Source organism: Nicotiana tabacum, chromosome 22 (assembly GCF_000715075.1).
Source record: "Nicotiana tabacum cultivar K326 chromosome 22, ASM71507v2, whole genome shotgun sequence".
Lineage (NCBI taxonomy): Eukaryota > Viridiplantae > Streptophyta > Magnoliopsida > Solanales > Solanaceae > Nicotiana > Nicotiana tabacum.
Genome location: NC_134101.1, coordinates 203,984,897 through 203,997,743, shown reverse-complemented (window position 1 = coordinate 203,997,743; position 12,847 = coordinate 203,984,897). Strand labels below are relative to the sequence as shown.

Genomic DNA, 12,847 nt, shown 5'->3' with positions numbered 1-12,847 from the left:
GGCTACTATGAGTTTTATCTCTTACAACAACACAACTTCCTTCTCTAGCACAAGGATGGTGGGAACAAACCATAGCACTGAACATCTCCATCCGCCTTTGCCATTTTTTTTATGAAATAAAAAGGCATCAAGAAGATGCAAGAGTACAAGAAGCAGATATACAAAAATAACAAAAGTGAGTTGCTAGCCCCAATACAGTCTCAATCTAGGACAAGAGAGCTAATTGCCATTTTAACATCAACAACCTCCAATTAAGGGTACTGTCTATTATGGTCATCAAGTAAATGCCTCTTCTCCTATCCATGGACTTGAGACTGATTCTATATCTTCTCGCGAGGTTCATACTTTTGAAACTCTATTTCTCAATGATGTTATTGCACATAATGAATTTATAATCCATACGGAGTTGGATTTGGCACTTGGTGCTTGTTCAACAAGGGAAGGAAAAACCCTTCTGTTGAATGATGTAAAAGAAATAGGGTCGCTTCCCCTAAATGACAGCCTTGCTATTGAAGAGAATATAATCAGAACCGAGGAATGCTTCACTGGCACATGTTCCACTATTAAGGAGTGCAGGAGGCTTAATTCAATTCAGCTAGAGAAAAAACAAGGGATAAGACGTGCATTTCAAATTCTTTCAAAATTAGCATTGATGAAGTAGTGGAGTCTTTTGATGGATTAATGCACGTCTCTTAAGATCTAGGAAAAGTAAGAAGCACAGGGGTGACGGCACATGTTTCGATGCTTATGAGGTCAAGCAAAAGATGGATGAACCATGGAGAGAACATGTTGAGGGTGGAAAAAAATAAGTCCTCTAATTTGCCTTCTTTTATTGGTACTGATTGGAGCACTTAAGTTGTTGTTGCAGCAAGTCCTAGTGCAATTGCTCCAGATGCAATCATTTATGCTAATTTCAAAGAATGTGCATCTATGCTAATTTCAAAGAATTCTCTCCTCAAACTAAGGTTGTTGCGGAATTGGCCTATGAGCAAGATGACGGTCTTGTGCTTGACATGGGAATGTTGTCCACTACGTGAAGACAAGTGTCTTATTCTTGCAAAGTTAGAAATGTATGAGAATTCTTTAAAAGTTTTCATAAGGCAAGAGATAAGTTTCCCTCAAAGCTTGCAATCTGGATCACGATGCCAATATTGCAACACACCAAGGCATTGAAAGAGAAGAGGTGAGCTGCTCTTAAGCTATTGCTGGAGCTAATGCAGGCTGGGAGAGGTTGTGCATTTTCTATGCTGGATCACCCTCTAAAGCAATGTTCCAAAAACATGCTTTTTAAGATGGCCCACATCAAAACTGCTCGGGCTCTACTCCAGGAAGAAGTTTCGGTTATTGTTTTCCCAATTATACAAAGAAATGTTGTCGCTCGCGATATAATTTTTTATTGGTGGCATGTTAATCCTAGCATCTTGTTGCAAAATCTACTAGATGCTTTGAGCGTTGACCTCCACAACAAGCACACAGTTTTGGATTTCTGTCAAAAGCTAAAGAGTTTATCAACCATACTGGATATGATTCTTTATGATTTCGGCATTAGACTTCTTGTCATTGCCGCTCACCAAGAGCTCATGGATTTGGAGAAATGGTTGAGCAATATCTTAAACACATCTAAATATGTCTTGTATGAGGAATGCTTTGAGTTCTTGAAAGAGGTCCTTAAATCTCCTCTTGGCCTAGTTTCTCCACACCACTTATGAGGAGCTAAAGAAGTTTTCACTTGTTGAAGCTTGCATGCCAATACTATGGGAAACTTTGTTCCTTATTTGGTGTTGATACATTTTTGAATGGAAAAGATGTGCCAGAAATAGCAGGTGTAGAATTGTTTGCATTGGAGAAGGGTGACAAGTACACATTTTAGCCAATATGGTATTGTTGACGAATACATGAAGCAAGTGCTTTCACTAAGGGAATTGCTGACTAATAATACTAGTTTTTCTCGTGTTAGTAAGGAATCATATAATTGGGGATTTCTATCAACTTGTTTGATCCAGAGTGTTGTTATTTCTTCATTTCCACATATCACCTTTGATGATAAGGGTGACTTGATAGAGAAGCGGGTTGCCGACTTTTGTCGGCTTCATGTGAATGACCAAGTAGTTTATTCGTGCTCGTCGGCTGGAATTTCAAAAGATGGTTCATGCAATGGCCTAGACTACTATGTAGCTCTGGAAAGAGATTTTATGGAGGCAGCAACTGTCAACTTAGTGGTTGGAGAGCAGCCAGCAGATGTTTATATTGGAAATGCTCTAAGTGTTAGTAGAAAGGACTATGCAACGGACTCCAATTCTTTATTAGCCGAACTATTAATTGATCAAATTGAGAAGACATTGGTGAAGCACGTAGTGGTAACCTCAGTGAATATGGTTATCTATGTCATGCTGCGTGAACAATACAAAAGAAGATTGGAGGAAAAAGGTCTTATCAATGATGATAGGCTGCTATTCTGTGCATCTTGCTATGCGGCTAAATTTTATCATGGTGCATCTGATTCTTTTGTCCAAATGGACAGTCTAAGTACCATGGTTAACAAAGTTGTGTACTCAACTCTTTTGCTCACCCGCAATTCTTTATAATGGCGAGCACACTTTTATGCTAATTGCCATTCCAACGGAAGGTTTATATTCCAGTTACTCAACACAGAAGTTTCTTGGTGTATTAATCACTCATGTGGGCTTATGGATAAGTCATACAATGAGTTCTAAAGTGGGGCATGATGATCCTCATAGCTACTTATCATCCAAAGATAATTGGTATTGCAGATTACTTGGAGGCAATGGTTGGTGAAAATCTGCACCAAGAGTATGAAGTATTTGCTGTTCAATTGAGTAAAAGGCCCTTTGTATCTTTTTTCATAAATGAACTTGTAGACATCGAAATTTTAACGGATCAACCTAAATCCTAAATTCAAGATACTACAAGACGTCTCTTGAAATTCTAGGAGTCTACTGGGGTTGCTTGGAGGCCACTCTACCAAAACTCTAACTTAGAGGCTACTCTACCCTAACCCTAGGTCATTCCTATAAAAAGGGTTGCATATTCCCTTAAAAGGGATCTCAAAAAGTGGAGATAATCTCGAATATCCCATAAACTCGCGGGATACTCACAAAGAGATCAAGACGTGGCCGGATAATTCTTGATAATCAAACAATTAAAGATCCACAACATACTTTCATGGATATCAGATACATCCAAGTAAGTGCATCATCCTACATTCAAGAAACACGCTGCTCTAACCCCCGAATCACGGAGATAATCATGAGAAGAATCAAGGGAGAAATAGAATTGTACTCACAATTGATTAATAAAATTACTTTACTCTTTTGTGATTGCAATTATTTTTATTGTTGAAAACTTGTTGCAAACAAATTAGCACGCCCAGTGGGACCAATTCTGCCCTTCATCTCTTCCTCCTGCAAATCGAAAACTACAAGTTTCAAAAATATTTGTTACGGTGACGGGGTACTTCAAGTCTTGTCTTCAAGTTTCAGCAAACCTGCACACCGCCAAACCTTGAAGTAGGGGGCATTTGTAGACATCAAAATTTTAACGGATCAACCTAAATCCTAAATTCAAGATACTACAAGACGTCTCTTGAAATTTTAGGAGTCTTAGAGTTGCTTGGAGGCTACACTACCAAAACCCTAACTTGGAGGCTACTCTACCCTAAACCTAGGTCATTTTTATAAAAAGAGTTACATATTCCCTTAAAAGGGGATCTCAAAAAGTGGAGATCATCTAGAATATCCCATGAAATCGCGGGATACTCACAAAGAGATCAAAATGTGGCCGAATAATTTTTGATAATCAAACACTTCAAGAAGATCCACAACATACTTTCATGAATATCAGATACATCCAAGTAAGTGCATCATCTTACATTCGAGAAACACGCTGCTCCAACCCTTGAATCACGGAGATAATCCAGAAAGAAGAATTAAAGGAGAAACAGAATTGTACTCACAATTGAATAATAAAATTATTCTATTGTTTTGTGATTGCAATTATATTTCGTATTGTTGAAAATTTGTTGCAAACAGAACTATTGATGACTATGAAAGAACAGAGTGATGATATCCACTCAGTGAAGAAAGATGAAGATGGTATTCTCTGTTTGCTTGCTCTACATTGGGTCAGAAAAGAAGATCGACTTTGCAAGCACTTCTATGTAGTCAAGCTTCCTCTAATTTTGTTTGTGTTGTATGGGGTTATAAACATGAAAATTCTTAAATGTCTCCACACACTTCTATGTGTTGGAGACATCAAATGGAGTAATTTTAATGTTCAGTTAACACATTCAGAGGTACAAGCTAATGCGAAGGAAGAGTATTAATGGTTGGAAAGGGATTAGTTTTTGACAATGGTGGATATAAAATCAAGATTGGACCTGGTTGTTTGCATGAGCTAATGAAGTTTGACATGGGAGAAGCTGCAGCTGTTTGAGAAGCAGCAAACGCTCTTGAACAAGTAGGAACTGTGGGAATGGAGGTGCATTTCATCGTAGCCTGAGAATATGAAATTTCAGTTTCTTGGACTTCATCACTATCAAAAGCACCAGCCTACAATTGTTTTGATCAATACTGAAGTTATAGGTAATCTTGCTGAGCTGTTTCATGACAATAACACTGAAATTAAAATTGATAACGCTAGTACCAAGACGTTGAGGTTGCTTCTCTCGTTGCTGAAGCATGTCAAAATTATGAGAAATCTTGTACTCCAGCTGGTATTGAAACATTGCTGAAGAGGAATTAAACACAATTTTGCCAACTTGCCACTAGTGCCTTTTGAAGGACTGTTGTGGTCTATTGCAGCTAAGGATCAAAGTCTTCCAGTTTTTTATGATTCGTCAAAATTTCCATTTGATTCTGGTGGAATTACCACCCTTGAGGACAAGGGTTATTTTAAGGGGAGGGATCTGACAGATATGCTACTGCTACAAGTTTGGAAGATGCTAATATTGTGAAGTTGATGATATTATTAAATACACCATAGTTCTTTTTATTCCACATTAGTCTAATTACTTATGTTGTTTACATTTTAGCTTCTCAGTTTTCTTTTAGTTTTAGTCCCTCCACTACCTATGCGAGGAAAGTATCTTATTGTTGCCCTAGTTTTCTTCTCTTCTTAGCTTTAACTGAGAGACTTAGTTAGCTTCTTTTTCCTCTGAAATTCAGTATCTGCACCACTTCACAACTATTTCTTGTACCAACTATAGGAATATACTCATAATATGAGCACCACCAAATAGAGAGAATAAGCACTGTCTGGCATAAACAATAGCAGGAAATCAGTCCAATACCAATTCTACGGAAAATAAACAAAACCCAAAGAAAAAAAGAACTGAAAACCAACCCTAATTGGATGAATTTTTAACAATATTCTTTTACAAGTTCAAGAACTTACCAGAACCTTGCCGTAGGTTTCCTTAGCTCCATCATCAGAGAGTTCATCCGCAGTGACTGAAATTTAATCAAAAGCAAACTCAAATGCAAAGTTGAAGAACCATTGAATTTCTAAAGCAAAATAGAGCAATTGGGCCATGTATGTTTGTTTGAAATAAATAGGAAAAACAAGCCAAATAACCGAACGTGAAAGGGGTTCCATACTGAGGTCTCGGTTGATCTCGCAGATGGTAACTGAACCTGCTCGAGGAAATGACGGCATTTTTCTTTATTGGGAGAGGGACAGAGAGAAATAGGGTTATGGTTTCTGTTTTGTGGTATATTCCCTTTTCCGCTAGCGTTATCATTTGTTTACGTTTGATGCAATTTTAAATCTTAATTATTCAAATCTTATTAAGTGTGTTTGCTTTTAAAGTGTGAATCTTAATTGTTCAAATATTATATATTAAGTGCATTTGTTTTTTTACTTAATAACCACTTAATGAGTCTTATGATTAAAATCTATAACAGCGACTTAATTTCATTAAGATGCTATCACATATTCATTATTAATTTCTGTCACCGCCTACCATTATCAACTACCATCGTGCCACCATGTAAGGCCCTGGAAAATTTCGCTAAGTAATTTAGGATTTCGTGGTGCCAGGTAGGCTAATTATAATATTTTATGTGCTATTAACATGATGGGCTTCAATTGGATTGGGTAAATAAGTGTATAAGTCGTATAATAAGTAATGTGGGGTCCAAGGAGGGGCCTAAGTCTAAGTCAAATCGGAAAAATTCATAATAGGCTAAAATTCCAAATGAGTTTGCACAAGTCCACACTTTGAACAAGCATATCTAAATATATATAAGGTTTTATGTGATTAACAGCATATCTTATGAAATTTTTTCGAGTCTAGTTTCCAACGCTTCAAACCGTTCATCATTTGGAAATACCTACACAAAGTTATGCTCAAATTAGCAAAGGCTAGGAAAAATGTGATCATGTGTCAGTTCTGCGATCGCAAAACCATTATGGGGTCCGCATAATTGATCTGCGATCACAAATCTGGTCGCAAACTGGACCAGTGTAGCCCAGTTTTGGGCACCAGTTCCGCGATGAATTTTGCGACCCACATTCTTGTTTTGCGGTCCATTATGCGACCGCAGACCCGATTTCGGGGGCTTATTTTTTTCTATTTTTATAACTCGACCCCATTTTAATATATAGGCTTTGGGGCTTTATTTGGGGTAATTTTCTACTGATTTTAGAGAGAGTTAAGAGCATATATAGAGAGAGAGAAGGAGCCTAGCTTCATAATCACCCAAATATTGCTCAAGTTTTCAAGAATCAAGGAAGATAACCACTTGATTGTCCTTCATCCGGGTAAGTTCTTCTTCCAAGATTTTATGTAAGAGGTTAAGGGTTCAAATATGTTGCGGGGATTAGAAATAGGTCATGCATGTGGGACTAAATTGTAGTATGTGATATTAAAGAACTAATTTGGTTAGTTCCTGTTAAATTTGGTTGAGGGAAAAAAGAATTTCCATTTTCAGACCTTGTAGACTACTTCACATGTTAGGTATTTGATGAAATTCCTAAGAGAGTCACACCATGGGTAATCTTCCTAATTATTGATCGATTCCCGCTATCTCTTTATAGATTGTTATTGCTAGAGGTGCCGGTGGATTGTAGAAACTTAAGGAAAAGCTCTTTGAGGTATGTATGGCTAAAACCCTCTCTTCTTAGAAATTGAGCTCACATGGTGTCCCCGCATATGTTGTAAGTCCGGAATCTGATTTATGTAGTATTTGTTATTTCAAAGGATTTAGTGTTGCCAGAATATATGTGAAAGGTGTGTCTCAATGTGTTCAATATGCTATTCTTGGTAAATTGGGGATATGTGAAGAATGTGAATTATATGCTAAATTGCCTAGATTTCAAGTCAAGTTTAAATTGTGATTATCATACCGAATCATGAGAATTCCTCTCTATGCTTATAACTTGAATTGCTCTTGTATGTGCCCATTATCTTAAATTGCAAGCTTGATGTTGAAAATGAAGGTGATGTGGAATGTGAGTTATGAAATGTGACCTAGTGCCAAGTATGATGTGATAATTATGGCCCTAAGTGCCTATGAATTGATATATGCGAAGTAAAGATTGAAATGAGACGATTAATGAGAAAGGAACAATGCCTTGGTAAGGCGGCCTAGCCGATCAGGCCGTGATCGGATGCTATGCCGCACACATGGTGGTATTGTGCTGATATTGAATTTCGGAAAGTGAGAATGAGATTGTGATTGAGGTACATGTCTCAAATGAGGCAAACTAGCCTATCGGGTCGTGAACTCCGCTCAAGAAAGCAGTGGTATTGTGAATAATGATGAACTGTATTAAATGCCCCAAACTAAAGCTATGGCAATTATGTGAAAGTTATGTGATTCCTTTTATTTGATGATGTAGTGATTGTTTAAAGCTTTTATTGAATCCTTATGATTTCTTTGTTCTTGTATGGTTGTTCTTTCTAATGAGATAGTGTTTAGTTATACATACTAGTGCTATTCGATGGTACTAATGTCTCTTTTGCCGGGGGCGCTACGTCTTTAAATGGATGTAGGTGGTTCCATAGCAGATAGTGTTGGTCGCAACTAGTGACGCATCTCCCTTTCAGCTGACTTGGTGAGCCCCACTTCATTTCGGGGTCATGTATCGTTGTTTATCATGTACTTTGTACTTTGAGGTATAGCCGGAGCCTTGTTGCCGGCATTTCTATATTACTCTTCAATTGTATTTAGAGGCTCCGTAGACAGATTGTGGGTGGTGTCGGGTATTAAAAATTTGAACTAGATATGTTGTTATTTGGCAGAATGTTACTTTTGTATCTATTAATTGTAATAATTTGGTTGGTATGGTTGAACTGTTAATGAAAGACAAAGACAACAATTGTCAATGTAATGCTCATAAAGTAGGATTTATAGAGTTTATCTCCTTGTTATTCATAAATTAATTTTGGGTAGAATGAAACTTAATAAGCTTGCTAAGTCGGGCTTGCTTGGTTGAGCGTCGGTCGCGCCCCTCGGTTTTGGGGTATGACAAACTTGGTATCAGAGCCTAAGATTTTAAAGTGTCCTAGAATGTCTCGAAGTCGTGTCTAGTAGAGTCCTTCTTATCAGTGTGTTGTCGACCACATCTATAAGTTTGAGGCTATTCAGACATTTAGGAATTTCACCCTTCTTTGATACTCCAGATCGTGCGGTAGAACCCAAGATAGGGAGCTGATTTCCTCGTTATGTCTTATTCTCCAGATGCGTAATCTCGATACCATAATCCACGAGTTTGAAGCATTAAGGAGGGAATGACCACACCATTAAATCTGAGGAAGATTGCCCAAGCGTTTGTTAGGAGAATGTATCGAGCCATGGAGGGATTGGTAGAACTTGTTGCTAAGGGGAATACCCTTGTTCCTATTAATATCACTGCACCACCAGATAATGTAGTATATTAGTATGTTACCAACGTGCGTTAGGGATGTAGAGTCGAGGGGCATCGATTAAGTTATTGCCCTATCAACCTAAAGTCACCAAGTAAGTCACTCCCTAGTACATCATTATGAACAACAAAAATTTTACTCATTGTATGTCTACATCCATATTGAAGAGTCCTCATAAACATGGTCTTAATAAGATGTGAGTCACAAAAACTTGTGTGTACCTACTCCTTGAAGGATATGTATTGTTCGTGAATCCACTCTATCACAAATTCTCTTATTTACATTCTCTTGTAGAATTAAGTTCTATAAATACACCCTTGAATGGAGTTATAACTCTAGGAATAATACTTCCCACTTTCTTTCCTAAATTCTCAACAGGGGACTACATCCGATGAATTTGTTACAAAATCTTTTTTTATGGACAACGTCTGCTCATTTGTGCCTATGCATGCACCATTGTAAAGTTTACCTATGTGGTGTCAAGTTCCATGTAAAGCATCCTATTGTTGCGATCCTTCTCGAGTCACTCTTTTACTCACTTGTGCATATGGCTTATATGGTTTGAACAATCACTCTACTCTCTTACGAGTATCATCATGAAAGCTTCTCAATGTCTAGTAACATTAGAGCATAACTTAACACCTATCACATGAGTGCATATCAATCGAAATGGTCACCATGTGCATAAAGTCTCTCTGAAAATTTAGATCCTCACATCCCCGTCATAGGAAGATCTTGTGTCGCCATCTTAGTATAACTTTCGTGTCCACTTGGGACATCCCGCAGTAAGTAGCTCACTTTGTTCCTAGTATCGTGGTTGCCCGTGGCGTGGTCGTGTATTGCAGTTGGGAGTTAATATAACAGAAGCATGTCCAGCTCATAACAAATGTTTATTTTCTCTTTACACCTCCACAACGTGTGATGATTGTGTTCCTTAGTTAGTGAATTCATTGTGCTAGTTTCCCCACACTTGTTTGATAACCATGAGAGAACATCTCCTTCTATGTGCCATTGTAACACTTTATAACGACCCGGATTTCCCACTCTCAAGAGTCGTGATGGCGTCTACTAATGAGAGCTAGGCAAACCAATCCTTAACTGCTTACTTCATTATCCAATTACTTCTTTTTAACAAATATAAGGCGATAACATGAAAACAACGGAACTTTAAATAATTAAGCGAAAGATAACAATTAAATATCTGAAAATTGCATCTATTACAAATACTTAAGTCTTAACCACCCAAAATCTGGTGTCACAGACGGTCTAAGATTTACTATATACAAAGTCTGAAGAAATAATAATACATTATTTCTGAATATAAGGAAAACGAAACAGGAAAATAGGGATAGAGGGAGATGTCAGGGCCAGCGGATGCCTGCAGGTCTACCTTGGATCTCCGCGCGGAATGAAGGTAGCCTCTACACTACGGTCCAAAAGCTGCTCGAGGATCTGCACATAGTGCAGAGTGTAGTATCAGCACAACCGACCCCATGTGTTGGTAAGTGTCTAGCCTAACCTCGACGATGTAGTGACGAGGCTAGGACCAAACTACCAAATAAACTTGTGCAGTTCAAATATATATACAGCGAAAAGAAATACAGAAATAACCAGTCAATATGGGAGGGGGAGCATGTTGTGGGGGATATAACAGTTCCGAATAGAAAAACTTCAAGTAAACACAAGAAACAACATAACTCGGATATCAACAAAGAATCAGAATCAATAAATGCACGGCATCACCCTTCGTACTTTTACTCTCGTCCTCACCAAAGCAATTATATAATAAAAATATGCACGGCATCACCCTTCGTGCTTTTACTCTCTTTCCTCACCATATAATCAATAAAATCGACACGGAATGGTACATCGTGCGGCACGACATCACCCTTCGTACTTTACACTCTTTCCTCACTATCATACACGATATCACCCTTCACGCTTTACACTCTTTCCTCACAAAACAAATAATACACGGCATCACCCTTAGTGCTTTAACACTCTTACTCACCCAAACAACAATCACAATCAATGGGGCAAGGGAATAAATAAAATTATAATAGGAATCCCGGCAAGGGAATAGCAGGTCAATAATTAAATCCCGGCAAGGGAACAACATCAATAATATCAACATCCTGGTAAGGGAGATAACCAATAAAGCAACAATATCCCAGCAAGGGAATAATTTAATGACTTCTTTCTCTCTTTTTTTACTTTTACTTCACAACTCACTTTACCACTTGAGCCAATGCTCCAAAGGGTTCAATCAACTCTTATACTTTCACAATTCGTAATATAGCTTGAGCCAACGCTCCTCAATGTTCATAGATCACAATTCCTTCCACAAACTTTATACAACAAATAGAAGTTTCCACTAAGCCATGAAAGATACAACGAAGCCATGATAATCACAATATAAAGACTCACGTGCATGCTAGATACCAACATATAGATACTCGTCACCATGCCTATACGTCGTACTCAACAACTACTACATAGCAAATAAGACTCGACTCATAATCCCTCAAGCTAAGGTTAGAACAAACACTTACCTCGATGCCACGAACGCAATTCACGATTCAATTATAGCTTTACCCCTTGATTCCACCACCAATTCGCTCGTATCTAGTCAGAAGTTACTTAATTACATCAATAAACGCCAAATGAATCAATTTGAATGCATAAAAATGAGTTTTCTAAAGTTTTGCCCAAAATGTCAAAAATCGCCCCCGGGACCACATGGTCAAAATCCGAGGTTCGAACCAAAATCCGATTACCCATTTCCCCACAACCCAAATATATAATTTGTTTTGAAATCGGACCTCTAATCAAGGTCCAAATTCCCAATTTTTGAAAAACCTAGGTTCTACCCGAAACACCCAATTTCCCCCATAAAAATCATTAATTTGAAGTTGAAATCATGTTAAAGGATGTTAATAATTGAAGAAAACTAGTGAAAAACGACTTACAATTGATTTAGAGAAGAAGAAGTCTTTGAAAAATCGCCCTAATGTGTTTATGTTTTGAGAGGATATGAAAAATGGGTTTAAAATTGACTAAGTATAAAAGTTGCAGGTTGCAAGTATGGGAATTGAGAACAGGGGTTCACAATTGCGAACTCCGACCTCTGAAGGGTTGAGAAATGCGAAGAAGGAGTCGAAATTGCGAAGTCGCATTTGCGACTGGGGGACTCGCATTTGCGAACATAGAGGATCTAAACAGGTGTCGCATTTGCGACGGATACTTCGCATTTGCGAAGAAAGCTGCCCAGGCCACCTCTCGCATTTGCGATGCATGGTTCGCATTTGCGAGACTGGATTCGCATGCGAAGCCTGGAGGTCTGAAACACACCAGCAATTTTCTTAGTTTAAAATGCATCCCGTGGCCTATCCATAACTCACCCGAGCTCTCGGGGCTCCAAACCAAATATACACACAACCGCAAAAACATCCTACGGACTTATTCGTGTACTCAAATCACCAAAATAACATCATAAACATTGAACTAAACCTCAAGATCAATGAAATTTCTTAAAACTTATTTAAACATCAAATTTGCATTTAAGGTCCGAATCACGTCAAACGGATTCCGTTTTTACCAAACTTCACAGAATTATCTTAAATCATATATAAAACCTGTACCAGACGCCAGAACCAAAATACGGGCCTGATACCAACATGTTCTAATCAAAATTAATTTCAAAACCTTATAAACAATTTTAGAAAACAATTTTCTTCAAAAATTCATTTCTCGGGCTTGGGACCTCAGAATTCAATTCCGGGCATACGCCCAAGTCCCATATTTTCCTACGGACCCTCCGAAATCGTCAAATCATGGTCCGAGTCTATTTACCCAAAACGTTGACCAAAGTCAAATTAATTCATTTTATAGTCAAAATTTATCATTTTCATAGATTTTTTACATATAGGCTTTTCGGCTACGCGTCCAGACTGTGCACGC

General features: G+C 38.0%; 1 protein-coding gene across 2 annotated transcripts in view; it reads right to left on the bottom strand.

Annotated features, from left to right (window-relative positions):
* The window catches only part of LOC107791435 (aladin), a 35,718-nt gene extending 29,946 nt beyond the window's left edge, over positions 1-5,772 (bottom strand). For both annotated transcript variants that reach the window (XM_075243758.1, XM_075243759.1), the window contains exons 1-2: positions 5,616-5,772; positions 5,413-5,468 (exon numbers count right to left, since the gene is read on the bottom strand). In XM_075243758.1, the coding sequence (XP_075099859.1) occupies positions 5,413-5,468; positions 5,616-5,673 (114 nt within the window). In that variant the 5' untranslated portion in view covers positions 5,674-5,772. The remainder of the gene's footprint in view (positions 1-5,412; positions 5,469-5,615) is intronic.
* Between the last annotated feature and the right edge of the window lie 7,075 nt (positions 5,773-12,847).